General features: G+C 41.4%; 1 protein-coding gene across 1 annotated transcript; it reads right to left on the bottom strand.

Moving 5' to 3' along the window:
• Positions 1-2,702: 2,702 nt before the first annotated feature.
• On the bottom strand, positions 2,703-14,052 carry LOC134448562 (serum paraoxonase/arylesterase 2-like). Its single transcript, XM_063198241.1, has 9 exons — positions 13,899-14,052; positions 10,522-10,592; positions 10,022-10,077; positions 6,712-6,877; positions 6,246-6,372; positions 5,791-5,991; positions 4,820-4,901; positions 4,064-4,192; positions 2,703-3,718 (listed from the first exon to the last, which is right to left on the bottom strand). The coding sequence occupies exons 1-9, from the start codon at positions 13,973-13,975 to the stop codon at positions 3,557-3,559; spliced, it is 1,071 nt and encodes a 356-aa protein (XP_063054311.1). The 5' UTR covers positions 13,976-14,052; the 3' UTR covers positions 2,703-3,556.
• Between the last annotated feature and the right edge of the window lie 4,177 nt (positions 14,053-18,229).

Here is an 18,229-nt window from a genome sequence, read left to right as displayed (position 1 = left end):
CGGTGTACTCACATCACATGATGACCATGTTTTCCATTGAGGAGATGGTAGAAGGTTGGAGAACGCTTTCATCTCCCTGTGAGGCGGTTTCAGGGTGTCCATGGTGGAGATATGGCCAAGGCAGCCTGGCAGACTGAACTCTTCAACAGCATTTTTTTTTTAAATTCCTGGCTGGTATTCCGTCTCTGCCCCCTGACAACCTTCTTTCTTGGATAGTAATTGGATAAAGTGTTCTGTGATGACCTAATAGTCTCTTCACCACACTCGCAAGCTCCACTCCACACACACACTCACCCACTACACACACACACACACACACACACACACACACACACACACACACACACACACACACACACACACACACACACACACACCTCAGCTGTGTCCACACAGCTCAAGTATCAAGCAAAGACAGTGCTCTGTATTGATGGTAATCTCCAGCGACAGAGTGAGGTCGACAATTGGCCACTGCAGATAATAAGCCACCACCACTCAGCACTGTTCAGCACTATTCTTGCTTTCATCATTTCTTTTATTTCATTAAAAACACCAGAGCGACATGTTGGTGCTCTCCTCGGGTGCTTCATTACTGTGGGATTCAAAACAATCCTTGACAAAATCTCTGGGTTGTTTCTTGTTTTTTTAATGACTGGATATTAGCTCTACTGAGGGATAAACATCCATGGTACACTGCCCCTCAGAAGAACTCAGCTGGATTTTGTGTGTGTGTGTGTGTGTGTGTGTGTGTGCGTGTGCGTGTGCGTGTGCGTGTGCGTGTGCGTGTGTGCGCCATGTCTGTTTACATTTGCACTGCCTCACTCGTCTTACTGCCCTAAATACGTCCGGATTTTTTCAAATCAGTTTGCCCTCGTTTGCCCACAGCTGACTGAGTGCATTTGACAGTATGGGAGTTCTGATTGTGATATTCTTCCACCGTGCAGTTTTCTTTTGTGCTGTATTAAAAGCAACACCTGCCCTCACAGAATGGTTAACATTAGAATGAATGAATCGCACGATGCAAGTACGTTTGACCACAAATTCACAAGTTTTATATTACAGTGCTTTTATTTGACAGGTGGCTCAGAACACATTTAAGTAAAAACAGATTTTAACACAGTTATCTCACATTTGTAAGAGTAAGCCCTGTGCAGAAGTAATTACATTTTCTGGTACACACCACCAGGAAGAAAAATTAGGTCCACCTAATTTTTGAGACACACCCAGGAAAGATTTATCACCAGAGTGACCTCTAGTGGACATTGAGGGGAAAATGCTGTAGGATGAAACGGACTGCAATCTAGGACAGGACAGGGTGGACTATGTTTTTGTTCCCTTGGAGAGCCCCATAATTGTTGCCAATAATGCGGTACAACTGCAATGACCTCTTCTCTGTCTCAGTGAGTTCAGTGTGTGAGAGTTCACTGAAAAACCACTAGGGGACAGTGCCATGCTTAATAAAATCACTTTGGCTTGAATACTTATGGCCTGGAATTGGTTAACTACTTGAGTTAACTAGACTGCCTGTGCAGTCGCCTTCGACTGCTTAAGGTATATCCCCGAAACGCAACGCTTCCAGTACCCCATCATTCCTACCACTGCCGTCCACCATTTCGTAAACGTATATGATACATACAGACGTGACATGATGTGCATAGGCTTAAAACCAAACGACTATTGTGAAAATGAAGCAAAAAATGGGGCAAATGGTAATACTGTTTTAATGGTTCAGTGGATATACCACATTAGGTACAGTGTAATAACCAGTGTAACAATGTTTAATACAATGTAATACCAGTGTAACACCGCCATTTTTTTTACTTACATCATGTGTGGTTACTGGTATTACACTATATTACATGGTATTGCATACTGTTACACTCGTTATTACTGTACACTGTACCTGATATTGCTTATTGTTAAACTAGTATTACACTAGTATTACATGGTATTAAATATTGTTACATTGGTTATTATACTGTACCTATGGTAGATTCACTGAAATGGTGAACCATTAAAAGAAGGTGTTACCAGGCAAATCAATCCACCCAGTCAGACGTTATGGGCCAAATGAAAATTCCGCCATTTTGAAAGTGTTGTCTTCCAAACTCGAATCAGTTCATGAACCTACCCTAGAGCATTCACACACAAAATCTGGGACAAATCCATCCACCCGGTCAGTAGTTATGAGCCAAACAATAATTCGGCCATCTTGAATTCAGCCATCTTGAAAGTGTTGACCTCCAAACTCAAATCAGTTCATGAACCTACCCTACAGCATTCACACACCAAATCTGGGACAAATCCATCCACCCGGTCAGAAGTTATGGACCAAACAAAAATTCGGCCATCTTGAATTCAGCCATCTTGAAAGTGTTGACCTCCCAACTCGAATCAGTTCATGAACCTACCCTAGAGCATTCACACACCAAATCTGGGACAAATCCATCCACCCGGTCAGAAGTTATGGACCAAACAAAAATTCGGCCATCTTGAATTCAGCCATCTTGAAAGTGTTGACCTCCAAACTCGAATCAGTTCATGAACCTGCCCTAGAGCATTCACCCAAAAAATCTGGGACAAATCCAAACATCCATTCAAAAGTTATCGCGTTAACACGAAAGACCTTACGCGGCGGCGGCGGCGGCGGCGCACGCAAAACCATTACATCCCCGACGCTCCGCGTTTCGGGGATATAATAATTAGCTGTATTAGAAAGGTTAAGGTTTGTGAGTGGATGATGCAAACATGTATATCAGTAACCAAATTCCAGACCAAAAGCAATTCAAGCTCACTGGAGACTGGTTAGTATGCACTCTGTTCTAAGCAGACAAAGCAATGGTGTGCCTGCTACTACAGCATAGAAAGAAACTGAGCATTGATTTAAAAAGAATGCAAGTACCAAAGCAAAGATGAGAACAACGGCTAGAGGGAGTTTAAAGAGACAATATTGGTTTCAGTACAATGCACCCCCCTCCTTTGGGTGTGAACCAAAATGAGTGTGTGAGCTCATACTTACACAACATTGCTGACAGCATGGCAAAAACATGACAGATCTGTAACCCCACAGGAGACATTGTATGCTCAACATTTTAAAGTGTAATGTGACGCAAAACTAAGAATTGTTTATGATTCCATGAATTATTACCAAGACACTTTATGGAAAAAAGCCAAGTGTCATTGCACACTCAGAACTTCATGCAGTGCTTTGTTTTAATTATATCAATGTCAAGCTTACACCTTCATCAGGGTCATTTCAGACACACCAACAGCTGGGTCTTTATAGCACATTATTATTACCAAGACACAGCACATAGATATGCACACCACCCATGGAAGTTTGAGTAAAAAAAGAAAATAAAAGTTATGTTATTAAGGTACGTTATGAAGGAGTTATATGAAGGATAAATTAATAAGTATATCAAGTATCAAGTATATCAAGTATATTTGTTAAAAAAAGAGCCATACATATTCAGATCCAGACCAGCTCCATACTTGACTCAAGTATTAGCTTATACAATGTTAGCTTTATATTATAGACAGTGTATCAAAATAGCTATGGGAGGCTGCAGCACAGGGCTCGCTGATAGACGGTTCCTATGAGAAGCTTTTTACCATAGCGAGCCGCCACAGACGAGCCAATGATGACCTTCCCATCATCTGCATACACTTGGCTCACAACTGGCTGCTCAGAATGAATGTTCTGAATCCGGATAACCTGAAAGGTTAAGTCCATACACGAACAGGTATCAATACAAACACTTACTGCAACATCAATCAAACATGATTCGCTGATACTGCTGATTAAGATGGTATTTTATCAAACACACATAGGCTATGTTTACATGAGACATTCAATTCAGAATTAACTCACTTAAAGTCAACACTTCACAATTCGGAATTAAATGAAAGATCAAAGTGAACTCGACAGGTCTGTTTAATTCTGAATTATTAATTCTGAATTAAAAACGTCATGTAAACGTAGCCATACATAAAACGGCACTCAGTCATTAGATACTACACATGCACACACACGCACGCACACGCACACACCACAGCTTACCTCAGATCCTGGTGGGTCCTCTGGGTTATTGAAGGCAAATTTGGCGCCGTTGGGGTGACACCCCAACCACAGATCACCCGTCTCAGTGTCCACCTCAACGTTGTCACAAAGGGAACCGACATCAATGGACTACATGTTTTGACGAAAGAGAGAAGGAAAGGAGTGAGGTGGGTGGACTGCTAGGCATTTTTTGGTCCATTAATATTGCTCCATTTTCCAGTAATTGTTTGTCAGCTAATATTGCTAGAAATCCACAGGACAGCATATACATCTATTAACCTTTCAAGTGAATGGAATTACGTATATTAGCTGATAGTTGTTAACCTGTGGATTTCCCATTTTTACTCAATGTCCCTTTTGTCCGTGACTCCCCCACCCCCCAAGGGGTCCCGACCCCCCAGTTTGAGAACCACTCTGTTCACTGTATGGGCCATGTGTTGAGGTTGGAGATGTTGACTGTAATCAATACTGTGAGCTATGAAATTATATGCATGTGTTGTACCGCTGTATCAACACTGCTATGTACAGCTGGGGCAATGTCTGTGCCACATGTAGGCCTTGTCTGGACCGCATGTGGCTCTCGGGCTGCCAATTGAATAGCAGTGGGGTCAACGGCACAACATTTTTTTGCACACATTGCATGCTCACATTATCTCTTGGTGCCCTACTGTGCACCTGTATAGCATTGGGTAAGCTGACGCCCCTGGTGAATAGGCCTACTATAGTACATACTGCGGCCTAATCAGTATTCCTTACCTTTATGGGCACCAACACGTCTTTCTTCTGTATTTCCAAAACATCAATTTCATGGTCAAGGATGTCAGACACGTATAAGTATCTAAAAGGGTGAGAACGATATAAAAATGGGTCACACAAATTGGTACAGGCTACAGGTAAATCAATCCACTCTCAGTGTGCATTAACACATCTGACTGCCACATATCCTTGAATACATGGGTTCTAAATGTTGTTTATAACCTGACTGCGCGAACCTAGCTGCGCACAACTCAACCTCTGATTGTTGGAAAGCGCTGTCCGTCAAAAAATTAGCTCACGTGGTTGGCTGCCAGTGTCTTGCCCCTCCTCATAACATCGTGTTGATAAACACTGAGAACCCATGTATAGCATTTCTATAATGATGGATTACTGCCTATAAGACTGTGTGTAGAAAAAAAAACACATGAGCTGAGTGAACTTAGCCACGGACTGTGTGTTTGTGTGTGAGAGAGAGAGAGAGAGAGAGAGAGAGAGAGAGAGAGAGAGAGAGAGAGAGAGAGAGAGAGAGAGAGAGAGAGAGAGAGAGAGAGAGAGAGAGAGAGAGAGAGAGAGAGAGAGAGAGAGAGAGAGAGAAATGGGGGGTTAAAATATGCATCAATAAGAATAGAACAACCTAAAGACATGAGACCCTCTCAAAAATAGCTAGGCGGCTATACAGATAAGAACGATTTACCAATGCAGTACTACAGGAAATTTGAATAAGGTCACAGGTCAGAACACCCTCTTCTTCTGAATAAATTCACAATTTAAGAGCCAGAGTGTGTCATGGCATCATTATTAGTAGGCTACATGGTTGTACTTTGCAATACTTCCTCTTTCTCAATATACATTGTGGCTTACCACACACACACTCACACACACACACACACACACACACACACACACACACACACACACACACACACAGCAGCAGCATGAGCACCTCATGAGCAGCAGTACTACTAGCGCACCTGTGATCTGGAGAGATGTTGATGCCGTTAGCGGAGTTGAAGCCCTCTGCCACCACCTTGACTTCAGTGGGGCTGTAGTACACCACATCACACCAGGCCAGCCCAATAATGGTCACCAAAGCCTTCACCCCCTCGTTGGAACTGTACGCATCGTTGGTGGCGTAGAAGCTATCCACTCCCACCGCCACAATATCGTTCACACTGCAGACAGAGAAGGGAAGGGCATGGGGTTCATCTTCACCATGTTTGTCTGAATTTATGTTTTCTTGTTTATAGCCTAAATGACTTATTGCAAAGAAATTATTGCATTGGTTATTGGTGTGTGCGAGTTCCACGCCTTGCTGCTAAGTAAACTAAAAGTAACTAAAATATGTTGATAGAACATAAGGAATACCAGGTCTCTCTGAATGCCTCTCTAGTTCACAATTAAACAGTACTGAGTTAGGAGAACATACTTGTGCAAGAGATCGTGTTTAATGGTTCGGAGGTGCAAAAGGGAATTCTTCTCCTCGACGAACTGAAAGATCTCCACTTGGCTTGCATGATGAGGATGATTCACAACAAACAAGTAAATAGCACCATCTAAAAGACAAATAATAAATAAAATCAGTCACGTCAGACAGAGTCTACAGATGGACCACTTAAATGTTGCAAATGCAAAGACACACCAACCATAACGGTGCAACGGGAACTTAATCCTAAATATTCACATACAATATTGCAAATACATGTACTGTATGCCTTTCAGAGCTTTACGATGCAGAGGAAGACTTACGTATGTAATGACCAAATGCCCATTTAAGGTCTACACATGCAAGCGTTTCCATTTGAAATTCAAGTGCAATTGCATTGCAAAAAATCAACACAGACCACGTTTTTATTTCAGCTAGCTTTGAACAGCCATACCGGCAGCAGCCATACCATTCTCATCCCTGAAAACACTGATGCCGTGTGGGTTAAAAGTAGTCAAGTCCAAGCTCCCTTCTATGACAAGTGGCACAGGCCTCAGGTCGGGAGACAGTAGATCCAAGGTGTAGATCTTTCCAGGGTCGTCAGAGTAGGATGGCAGCCCTGGATACTTCAGACCCTAAAGGTACAAGCACATCTATATACTTGGGTAAATCTATGGAGGGAAATAAAAAACACCCAACCTAAAAAAATGATGCAAAAGGTTTTTCAACTGGTTTTGATAAACCCATGTGACCTTACTAACATTGTGAAAAATCTAGTAAAATTTAACTTCAGGAAATGGTGTCATTTTTAAGATTTTGTCCAAGATAGCATGAATAAGCTTATTCTGGCTATATCTTATGCACTGTTGACTGTGATGTTATAAGTGTTCAAACAGATTTAAAAGGTCATTAGATTTAAAAGGTCATTCCAAGTGGCGATCGCCCTGCAAAGTGAATTTAAGAGGACATTCTACCCTTTGAAGGAATTTAGTTGCTAAAATACTGCACACCATCAAATTCAGCAAACTTTGCAAACTAACTGGAGCTTAAAAAAATGTTGACTATTGGTCAGTGGAACTGACCCAAATGTCTGACCCAAATGTTGAAGCTGCGGTGAACTTGCAATATTTCACCACAGGGATGAGGGGGCATACATGCTGTCTCACACCTGCACCATCCTGAGGCCACAACTCTAACAGAAGGAGGTGTGACTAACCTGTCAATATTGACAGGAAGGTCACACCTCCACAACACCAGCTGTTTTAAAGCATATCACACTTCAACATCCATGTGACCCTCTGATGAGGACGGAAGTTTCACCGTCAAAAGCATGTCAGGTAAAAGATAAAAAACTTTTTTACATGTCTGAAACAAAAGAATCTTGAAGATTTGATATAACTCTAAGACATAATGAACATCATACACCTTGCAATATTTTTGTTCAGCCGAAGAGCAATGAACAGACCAGTGCAAGGCAGAGGGAACGAGTGACAGAGAGAGAGACGAGAGGGTGGAGTGAAGCCACAGATCTACACAGAAAACAGAACCATCCACTGACCTAGGTCACCTGTGGCTAGACCAGTGGATTGTTCTATTTTCTCTGTACCTGTGGCTTTGTCCCATCCTCTCGTCTCTATCTCGCCCGCCCTCTCCTCACTCTCCCTTGCAAAACATTCTTAATCTATAGAATACTCCAATTTTAAAAGGTACACTGTGCAGGAAATGGTCAAAAAAGGTACTGGAACTATGCTGCTTATTGAAACTGGGCTGCCTATTGCCAAATGTGATCTTTACATGAAAGTTTACTAAGTAATAAACAAATATTTTCTAGTATGGTCCAAGTACAGTCATTTTTGCAACTAAAAATGGCTATTTTTGGAAATTCAAAATGGCGGACCATGGAGAAGATCCCCCTTTTCATGTAGGAAAAGTGCAGTTTTTCCAGTCATAATGAATACTTAGAATTTGATGGTGGTGATAAGTATTCATGAAAAATGCAACATTAATGAATGGGCAGCATGAATTCTGGAAATAAACAACTAAAAATCTCACACAGTGTCCCTTTAAGGATACCAAAAATGCTTCGACTTAATTTAGCCTACAGGAGGAGGAAGAGAACTCGCACACCAAGAGTTGCCGATGCAGGAAAGGTGTTTAATCCATCAACTTAAAATATCTATTCATACACGGAAGATAGTTTCAAATGGGATAACAGCAGGACTCTAAATAAACACCAGCCAAAAGCTGGTGAAAATTCAGTTTGGCTGGTAGAAAAGAACGCTTACTAGCCACTTTGATAGATTGTATGCTTGGCTAGTACAATTAGCATCTACTAGCCAAATTTGGCCACTGATGAAAAAAGTTAATTTATGGGCCTGGATAACAGCCACCACCTTTTCCCACAGAAACTGTGAGGCTACAAGCCAATGTCCTGCAGTAAAATCACCTGCGAGGCTTGCAATTAAAATGTTTACAATTGCATGTATGTATGCAATGTATGCAATTGCAATTGAAATGTATGCAATGTATGTATGTATGTATGTATGTATGTATGTATGTATGTATGTATGTATGTATGTAGCCTATGTATGTAGCCTATGTATGTATGTATGTATGTATGTATGTATGTATGTAGGCCTATGCATGTATGTATGTATGTATGTATGTATGTAAAATCTATGCAATTGCATGTACGTATGTATGCAATTGCAATTAGAATGTATGATTGAACAAATCTTGCCTGGTTAACACCAGACCTAATCACAAGTGAGATTAGGTCTGGGGAGTTGCCTATATTAAATTCCATAGGTGGCAGAATACTTGGCTATTATGACACACTGCCCTGCTCTCTGATTGGGCAGAGAAACTGTTAAGGTCGGAATGCTTGGCCATTATGACACAGGTACCATGATCTTGTACGTTATGAGTCATCCTCGCCATACTGTCTTTCAGATCGAAACGATTGTGTAGAACTAAAGGCAGTATGGGAGTTCCCAGGCTAGAACAAATCATAGCCTAATCACAAATAACCCCTGAGTTTAAGAAATGAGGACGCCAAGGCACTCTTCTTAGATAAAACCACTTCAATGTAGAGGCTACACTAGTTCATGTTTGAACTTAAATAATTAAAAATACTGCCTCTGCCAACATGTTTTGGCCCACTACAGGGCCTTCATCAGGGCACAAGGTGAATCAAGCAGTATGTGAGAGGATACGTGTTTTAAAATCTCCAAACTTACAGACGAAAAGCAAGCAAGCAAGCGGTAAATAAATAAGACTTACCAAGGACAGTAAGTGGGACTTGCTGCAGGTAAGCCCACTTAATTATGGATTGTCATGGATTTTTTGCAGTTAAACCATATATTTCCCCGACTTGCCAAGCACAGATTACATAACATAATCTGTGAGGAAGATTGTTCATTATCACTACATGCATGACAGAATTGGGCATGTAGCGAGCATAGTCTTTATACATACATGCGATTGTTTAGATAAGCCTGTGCTGCTGATGAGGTCTTTTCATCTTGTATTCTTGTACAATCAGTCAACAATGGCTTCAATATTCAATTCTTTTTGAGATTTTTGGGCTAGATTTGCTTTTTCATCATCCTTACGCTTATTATTATTGCAATTATTTATGCACAAACCATGTCAGATAAAAAAAAATAAAGTTCTGTGAAAATCACAAACAAAAGATGCATAATTTACCACATGCAACACCAATTAGTTCCGACCATATGAAGTTAAAAAAAAAAAAAAAAAAAAAAAGAATTACATACTGTGCTGAGAAGGGCTAGTCCATCTCTGAGGATGGTGATATCTTCAGCTCCAAATTCTGAAAAAGTCAAAACTCTAAATTTAGAGTTTCAGTTGAAAAGGTTGAATGGTGAAAGGGACCAAGTGTGAAAATGCACTAAAACACTGCATAACCTACACAATACTGCATTTTGTAACATTACACAGAAACACAGCAATCTACATTTAAAAAAAGAAAAGTAAGAAACACATTTCCATTCAAAATGTCTTAGTAAACGATTGCAGTTACACAGAAACACTGCACTGCATTAAAACACAGTATTTTACAAATCCACAGTTTATTGCTGTAGTTGACAGTAAGGCAGCATTATTGCAGTAATACCAGAGATGGTTTAAATGCAATGTTTAAATGGTTTAGAATAGAGAATCTTTGGTAATACTGCAGATTTCTCCTCACAAGGGCTTTTCCTGAAACAGAATGTTTTTGATATTGCTAAGACAGGCTTTGCACTTGTGAACTTACCTATGTCCTCAAGCAGTTGACACTTTGGAAGGTGGTTTTGTGTGAGTTCACGAGAGGCAAGTGCCATGTGACTGAAAAAATACACATTTTATCATCATTTAATTGTAACACTGTTTCAAATTGGCCTAATCTGCTACACTTTACCCCAGGGGATACAGCTTTCTGTTCACAACTGAGAAAATCAGTATCGTGTAGTTTTGCCACCTGTCCCGTTTTTACCTGACTGTCCCTGGAAAAATATACAGTGAGAATAATAAGTATTTGATCCCTTGCTGATTTTGTGGATTTGCCCACTAATACAGACATGATCAGTCTATAATTCTAATGGTAGGTGTATTCTAGAACAGTGTTTCTCAACCTTTCTTTAGGGAAGGCACCCTTTAAGTTCATGAAAAATCTCAAGACACTCCGACAAACACAAACCGTAACAGGGCATCGCATCCGATACCACACAAGCTTTGAAAAGTAACACATTTGGAGCTGCTTGGTAAATTGGAGCTTCAGTTCCCCCATTGTGATTACAATATAGGGTTAATGTTTGGAGACTGTCTAGGCCACTAGGCAACATGACCTTAATGTATCCACTCCTTCATTGTTTGGTTGCATGTTGTGGATTACTGTCATGTTGAGAGACCCATTCACCCATTCGTTCAGTTTAGTGGTGCAGGGAAGGAGGTTGGCTGTCAGGATTGTACATTACAGGTTCTTTACAATATGGGGACTCCCATACTCAGCCTGCGCTTGTGGCCTCGCATTTTGCTGATGCCCTGTCTCCGCGGACAGAACAATTATGTTTCCCCGCTGTCAGCCTAGCCACAACAACTTTTGGGGGACTATTCTTTATTCACCATCCCAATTCCAAATGAGAAAATGAATGACATTAGAATTGTGCTTTTGCGAGATATTGAAATACACTTCTGTCGTCGTCAGTAACATCATCACAAGGCCACAAGCAGGCAGGGGAGGATGGGAGTTAGGATATTAGGAGGAGCCCTTTGTGTCTCCCTCCATCCATTTGTCCATTTGCTGTGCCTTGGTCAGACAAACGCCCTCAAAGCTCAAACCATAATGATACCACTTTGATGTATGATGGTGAGGAGCAGGGCTTGACACTGGCACCTGCCAACCGGCCAAATGCTGGTAAAACTTGGCTGTGGCTAGTAATACTTTCAGTGTCACTAGCCAATTTGGCTGGCAGTTTAGTCTTTGGTATGACATACGCATCATAGTAGCCTATATTCTGTTGTTTTCCCCTTGTGCATCAATTGTTTGCATTCAAGTTCAAGAAAAAGCCCAGTAACTTAGTTTCTGTTTGCTTGATATACTTCCATGTAGAAAGCTGTACACTCATCTTGCTTTAGCACCTCATCTTTTTAGGTCAGACGTACACTTATAATAAAGAAAGAAAAAAAACATGTGGCTAGTGGAATACCTGAATGGCTAGTGACTTGGGAAAACCTCTAGCCGCAGTGGCCAGTAGGTGAAAAAGTTAATGTCAAGCCCTGGTGAGGAGGGTGTTCTTGGGATCAAAGGCAGCATTTCCGTTCCTCAAAACACATTGAGTTGTGTTAATGCCAAACAGCTTCATTTTGATTTCATCTGACTACAGCACCTGCCAATCATATCCTAAACCAGTCTGATGTTCACTGGCAAAGCTCAGGTGGGCCTGTACAGGTTCCTCCTGAAGCAGGGGTACCATAGGTGCACAGCAGGATTGTAATCTTCTCTGTTATCTATAGCTGTGTTGCCCAACCAGGGGTACGTGTACCACTAGGGGTACGCGAGCATACTGCAGGGGGTACTTGGACAAATGTAATTTTAACAAATGTATGGAGATTAGTTACATTGGTATAAAGAAAGTGATATAGAACTTGACTTAGGGGGTACTCATGGCACAATTAAAATGTTTAGGGGGTACACAAGACAAAAAAGGTTGGGAAACACTGATCTATAGTAGTTTTCTTGGTGAGTGAGGTCCTTGCTGCCTCATAAAGTTATAGGGTGCTTGCCCTCTGTTCTCATGATTATTCTAGCCAGACCAGATCAAATCGTGTATGGAACCCCAGACCGACCAATTGATGGTCATTTTGTATTTCTCAAAATTTGGAAGAAATTCACTTACAGTTTGCTGCTCCTTACATCCAGTTTCTCGCTTGTTGTTTTCATAGCCATTTCAGCCTTGCTCAGGTCTAAAATCGTGTCCCTGACATCCTTTGATAGCTTTTTGGTCTTTCCCTATGTTGGCAAGTTTGGAGTCCGCTTGATTGATACCATGGACTGATTCTACTGATTCAGTGTGTATTGTATGCAGGTGCAGTATGAAAGCTACAACCCTCCTGAATGAAAATGTATGTATAAAAATAAATTTCATGCACCGAAGAAAGATCTTTCTTTGGTGCATGAAATTTATTTTTGTAGGCCTACATAAATTTTCATTCGGTAGGGTTGTAGCTTTCATATGAGTGACTTCTGAAGTCAAGTGATTAATTGAAAGTCAGGTTATTAGCTGTTATTCCAAACAGATGGAGAGGCGACAACACTTTTGGAGACGGTTGTATACTGGCTGGCATATGAAGCACATTGGAAAGATTGTTATTGTGGAGGTGGTTTTGAAGGCCAGTTTGGGTCGAGGCCGATGGGCAAAGTTGGCTTGGCCCCTTGGGGCCTCTGGCCCCCTAGGCCTTGGCCCGGTCGGCCCATTCTGTAATTCACCGCTGATAGGAGGTCGTGGTCTGGCTACTGTGGGACCAGAATCGTTTTGGCTGGGGATCAAATAACCTACTTAAGTCCATCGATGAAATATAAACCAATTAGTAGGCTATATTCTTTAAAGTTACTTTCTGGGTTTTGATATGCGTTCTCTCCATGTTAGAATACACCTATAAAAGTATAGGCCTGCACGTATAGACTGATCATGCTCGTAGGCAAACCAACAAAATCAGTAAGGGATCAAAAAATGTATTCTCATTGTAGGCCTATTCCCTACCACCTTGACACTTAACGAAGAAAGCCATTGCTACAAGCAAAAGGCTGGATAGCTGTTGATTTATTTATTTATTTATTAGACCGGGGTGGCAACCCTAGAATTACAAGCAAGCAGGCTATCCCTCAAAGACCGTATTGTGCAGCATGACCACTAACAGCTCGGCGCTAAATCCTATTTTCAGTCCGAAGTTAGCCTGCACTGTAGAACTTAAACATCCACGTTTAACGCTAGACTTAAGATATTGAACGGTGAAGTTCTTGCCTCTCTGCCTGTAGACAACTGCGCAGAAATTGCGTAGTTCTAGCCTTATACGCGGGGTGACGCACAGCAAATATTTTGTCCCATCATTAAGCTCCAGTTTGTTGAATAGACAAGTTTAACAGGCACTCACTTTAGTGCGTAAAGTCGCCGACCGATAAACACAGCAAGCACCAAAACAGCCGCTGATAATATGGCAAATTTCCCCATACCAGTCGGTGCGTCTCTCCGGCTCTGTCCAGGAATTTGAGTCACACAGGTCAGTAGAAGTAGCCTAGTTCAAGGCTACTAGCGTCACGTGATCAGACCTGATAGGTCTAGTGGTTTAATAACAGGTCGATTTTTTTTCGGTTAACCTTTATTTAGCCAGGAGTAAATGGGTCGACTCTACTAGGCTACAGTAAATTCATTGCTTGCAAACTCGGTTACATTGTGCCTATTGCTTACATTCAGGCCAGGCTACTTGTCTGTTGAACTCTGTACACTTGTCATTTGTGCAACGTCATGTGAAAACCTGGAAATCCAGTGGATGGGAAGATGTGCACACGTCACAAGAACACCTGCGAGTCAAAGCAGGTGCAAATGCTTTGTAAATGGTGGACAAAAAACATACTGCTGCGTTATGGCATGCAGGTTTGGTGTGTGTGCTCTGCAAGACCAGCCACCCACCAGTTATCTGATCAGTGTACAGGGCCAGCCCTAGTCCATGTTCTACCCTTGGCGAGTTTGAGATCAGCGCCCCCCACACCCTCAGTTTTGCGGGTTTTCTGCCACCTCACCCAACACACTTTGGAGTATATTCATAGGAAACAGGCACCAACATATGAGAAGAGTTTAACTTGTAAAGGAATGCATTTGCATAGACACACCGTATTCATAAATCTCTACAAATATTGATGATGTGAACTTCTATCCTGTCTTTTTGGAATATCAAATGTAGGCTCCCTATGGTCCTCTGCTGACCATGTCTGTCCCCACTGAATCAGAAAGATTAGCCTACTTGTCTGCAGGCTCTCCCAGTGCTCCCTCTCATGTCTGGCAGCTGAATTCACAGATGATTGAAGTGTCTTTTAAAATGTTTTCATTAAGTCCAATTGAGTTAATGAAGGTAGAGAATGCGCGCACATCAGTGGTACAGGTGCTGGACAAAATAAAGTAACTGAAGTAAATGATAGATGTCCGCAACACTGTTAATTGCTCCCAGTTGTTTATTGGCACGACGTTTCGGACCTTAATCCTTTTTCAACGTACACGTATTGAGTTAATGCAAAGCATGCATCTGTTTGTGAACAAAATATCCAATTGATATTGGCGTCCTTGTGCTTGTCCTTTCCCTGTTTTCGTCCTGAGCACGACACCAGGTTTGCTTGTCTTCATGTTTGTTCACCGACAAGTGTCCAGTCAGTGGGAGCACTGTGATAATGTGTTGATGAAATATGAGAGTAGTGGATCTTTTCCATTCCCAACTTCCTGGCGTGGCCACTTTCCTGGCCACTTGCTTATACTGCACACTGGGTGGGCTGGCATTGTTAAATTCATAGAAGGCAACTTAAACTGGTCCAGTGGTTTATTATGGATTACTCACTGTGAAGTTGGTTATAGGCCTACCTTCGATTTATATCATAAGAGGTTTTCTGGACAATACAAGTTACTGTATACAACTGATAGTGTAAATGACACTTTGATGCACATGTTGACATACATGTTTCATTTCAGAATGAAGCCGTTTACACATACGTGGATATTTTTGAAAACGCTTCAGTTCTACCCTCTCATTTACACCTAAACAGTATTTTTCAAGGCTCATTTCAAAACTCCGGTTTAAAAAAATATCCTATTTAGGACGCAAAAATGTGCCAGTCACAATGGAGTTTTTAATTCCATCTACATGTTGTGTTTATGAAAAAAATATATAAAATATTAAAAAATATATAAAATATTCAAAAAAATATCTTCATATGTGTAACCAGCACCTTACTTCTGGGATTAAGCTGTGAAGCATTGAGCTGTGAGCAAAGTAGAGCTATACTGTATTGATGATAGGTGGACAAATTCTACTCATGGATAAACTCTTTTTAAAGTTTCACTGATGGGTATAAAATCCATTAATGCATTCCTCAGCCCACCACCAGTCAAATAGGATTGCATACTGCATGTTTTATCTACGTACAACTCGGTTTAGATTAGTGCCCCAAGGGAGTGAGGTTCAAAGTCTGAAGGGGTTTTGTCAACAGCAGTCAGGCAGTACGGAGTGCGTTAAACTCTTACTCCACCTCATAAGGAATACTCCTCCTTCTATTGTCATGTGAGAAAACCGATAGCCTTTCCTTATGGCTGCCCCCACCCCAACTACCATAGCTGTGTTTCTAAATGTGCCAGGTTTCTCCACAACGACATGACTTGTGAACTACAGTAACTACAATAAGGGATTTCAAAGACTTAACATACCTTACATCTTTTACGGCATTTGCTCTGTTCTAGTGTTACATGTTAAAAATGAGCTGAATATTACAGATCAGATATTTATGTTTAAAACACTTCTCAATACTAGCTAAAGCATCACAAATCATTCACAGCTGAAATAGAACAGTTAGAGAAGTGTCTACACAAACTACAGTGCTGGCAATAATTATTTGATCCCTTGCTGATTTTGTTGGCCACTACAAAAAAGCCACAATGAGTCTATACTTTTAAGGGAAGGTGCATTATTTTCTTTTTTAAAAAAATGTGATCTTTTTGCCCTTTTTAAAAAAAAAATCATGATAGGACAGTGAAGGTGGTGACAGGAAGCGAGTGGGGAGAGAGAGACGGGGAAGGGCTGGCAAAGGACCCAGGCCGGGAATCGAACCCGGGTCAGCCGCATGGTTGGCGAGTGCCCTACCATTTGGCCATGGCAGGGCCAAGGGTAGGTGTATTCTAATATTGACAGATGGAATATAAAAAATAACTTCAAAGAATATATGTTAATTGATAGTTAAGTATTTTAACACCTTATTGGCATCACTGTATATGCAACCTTCCCATTATCTCATGTGGTTGAATTTGTGCCACAAAGGCCAATCACATGTGAAACAAAATAGCTGGCAATATCCACAACCCATATGTTGTGACTCCGTACTGTTGGTGACAGAGCTTTTTGTGTTGCTGCCCCCACGCTCTGGAACAGTCTACCTCCCAACATACGCCAGGCCCCCACACTGGCTACGTTCAAGAAGCACCTGAAATCACATCTATTCACAGAGGCATATGGACTTTAACTTCAATGACCCTTACCCTGCCCCTTGACCCCGCCCACCACCACCGCCCCCCTCAATGTAAAGCGACCTTGGGTTCCTTGAAAGGCGCTATATAAAACCAAGTTATTATTATTAGTATGCTTGCCATGCGGCAAGCATACTATTGTTATTCCCCCGTTTCCAGCTTATTAGTATGCTTGCCATGCGGCAAGCATACTATTGTTATTCCCCCGTTTCCAGCTTATTAATTTTCTCCTTAATTCTACGAAACCATTCGTTTTGAAGAACCGCTCAAGATAGAAAATCCGTTCAAACACCGAAACGTTCGGCTCGATAAGACGACCAGGTTTTGTATTTTTCACAGGGGTACCTCAAACTCTGTAGCGCCACCAGCAGGTCAAAGTTTCAAATTGTAACATGCTGTAACTTTTGAACCGTTGGTCGGAATTTCAAAAACTTGATTTCCCTGGAATCCTTGGACCAAGCCGAATCCATTGCACCCTATGACGTCATTTTCCGCCTAGAAAGTTTTTCCGCCATTTTGAATTTTGTGAAAATCACAAAAAATGATGCCCCGCCCACAATTTTTGACCGATCGTCGTGAAAATTCTATGACGGCATCTTCGGACTGAGATACATCTACCCTAACAATCCTGGAACAATTGATTCAACCGTCTCCAAACAGGAGCCAATCAAATTTGGCGGCGAAGACGCCAAACAGGAAGTGAGCTTATATCTCGGCAACGGCTACTTGTATCAGAACCCAACTTTATATACATCATCAGGACTTTCCCCAGAGGAGACAAAACAATTTTCGTGTAAATACACCACTAGGGGGCGCTACAATAAGCAAAAACGTGTTTTTGCCGATATTGGCCCGTATTGACTTCAAATCATCAAACGCTTGGTATCATTGAAATCCTTGGGTCAAGCCGAATCCAACGCATATTATGATGTCATATTTATCATCATGAATTTCCCGCCATTTTGACATATTCAAAAATCAATAAAAATGAAGCTCCGCCCACAATTTTTCTCTGTTCGTCCTACAATTTTTATCAGACCACCATCGGACTATTCTGACATATGCTGAAATTTACAGAGCAATAGCTGAAAGTATCGGCGCACAGCAGCCAATCAAAATTGACAACAAAGACAAACGCACCGTCGAAACAGGAAGTTAGCTCATATTTCATTATCGCCTTGACGGATCTTAACGAAATTTCTT

Source organism: Engraulis encrasicolus, chromosome 5, assembly GCF_034702125.1.
Source record: "Engraulis encrasicolus isolate BLACKSEA-1 chromosome 5, IST_EnEncr_1.0, whole genome shotgun sequence".
In the NCBI taxonomy this organism is placed as follows: domain Eukaryota; kingdom Metazoa; phylum Chordata; class Actinopteri; order Clupeiformes; family Engraulidae; genus Engraulis; species Engraulis encrasicolus.
The sequence above is the reverse complement of the archived record's forward strand: the minus strand, read 5'-3'. Positions and strand labels throughout refer to the sequence as shown.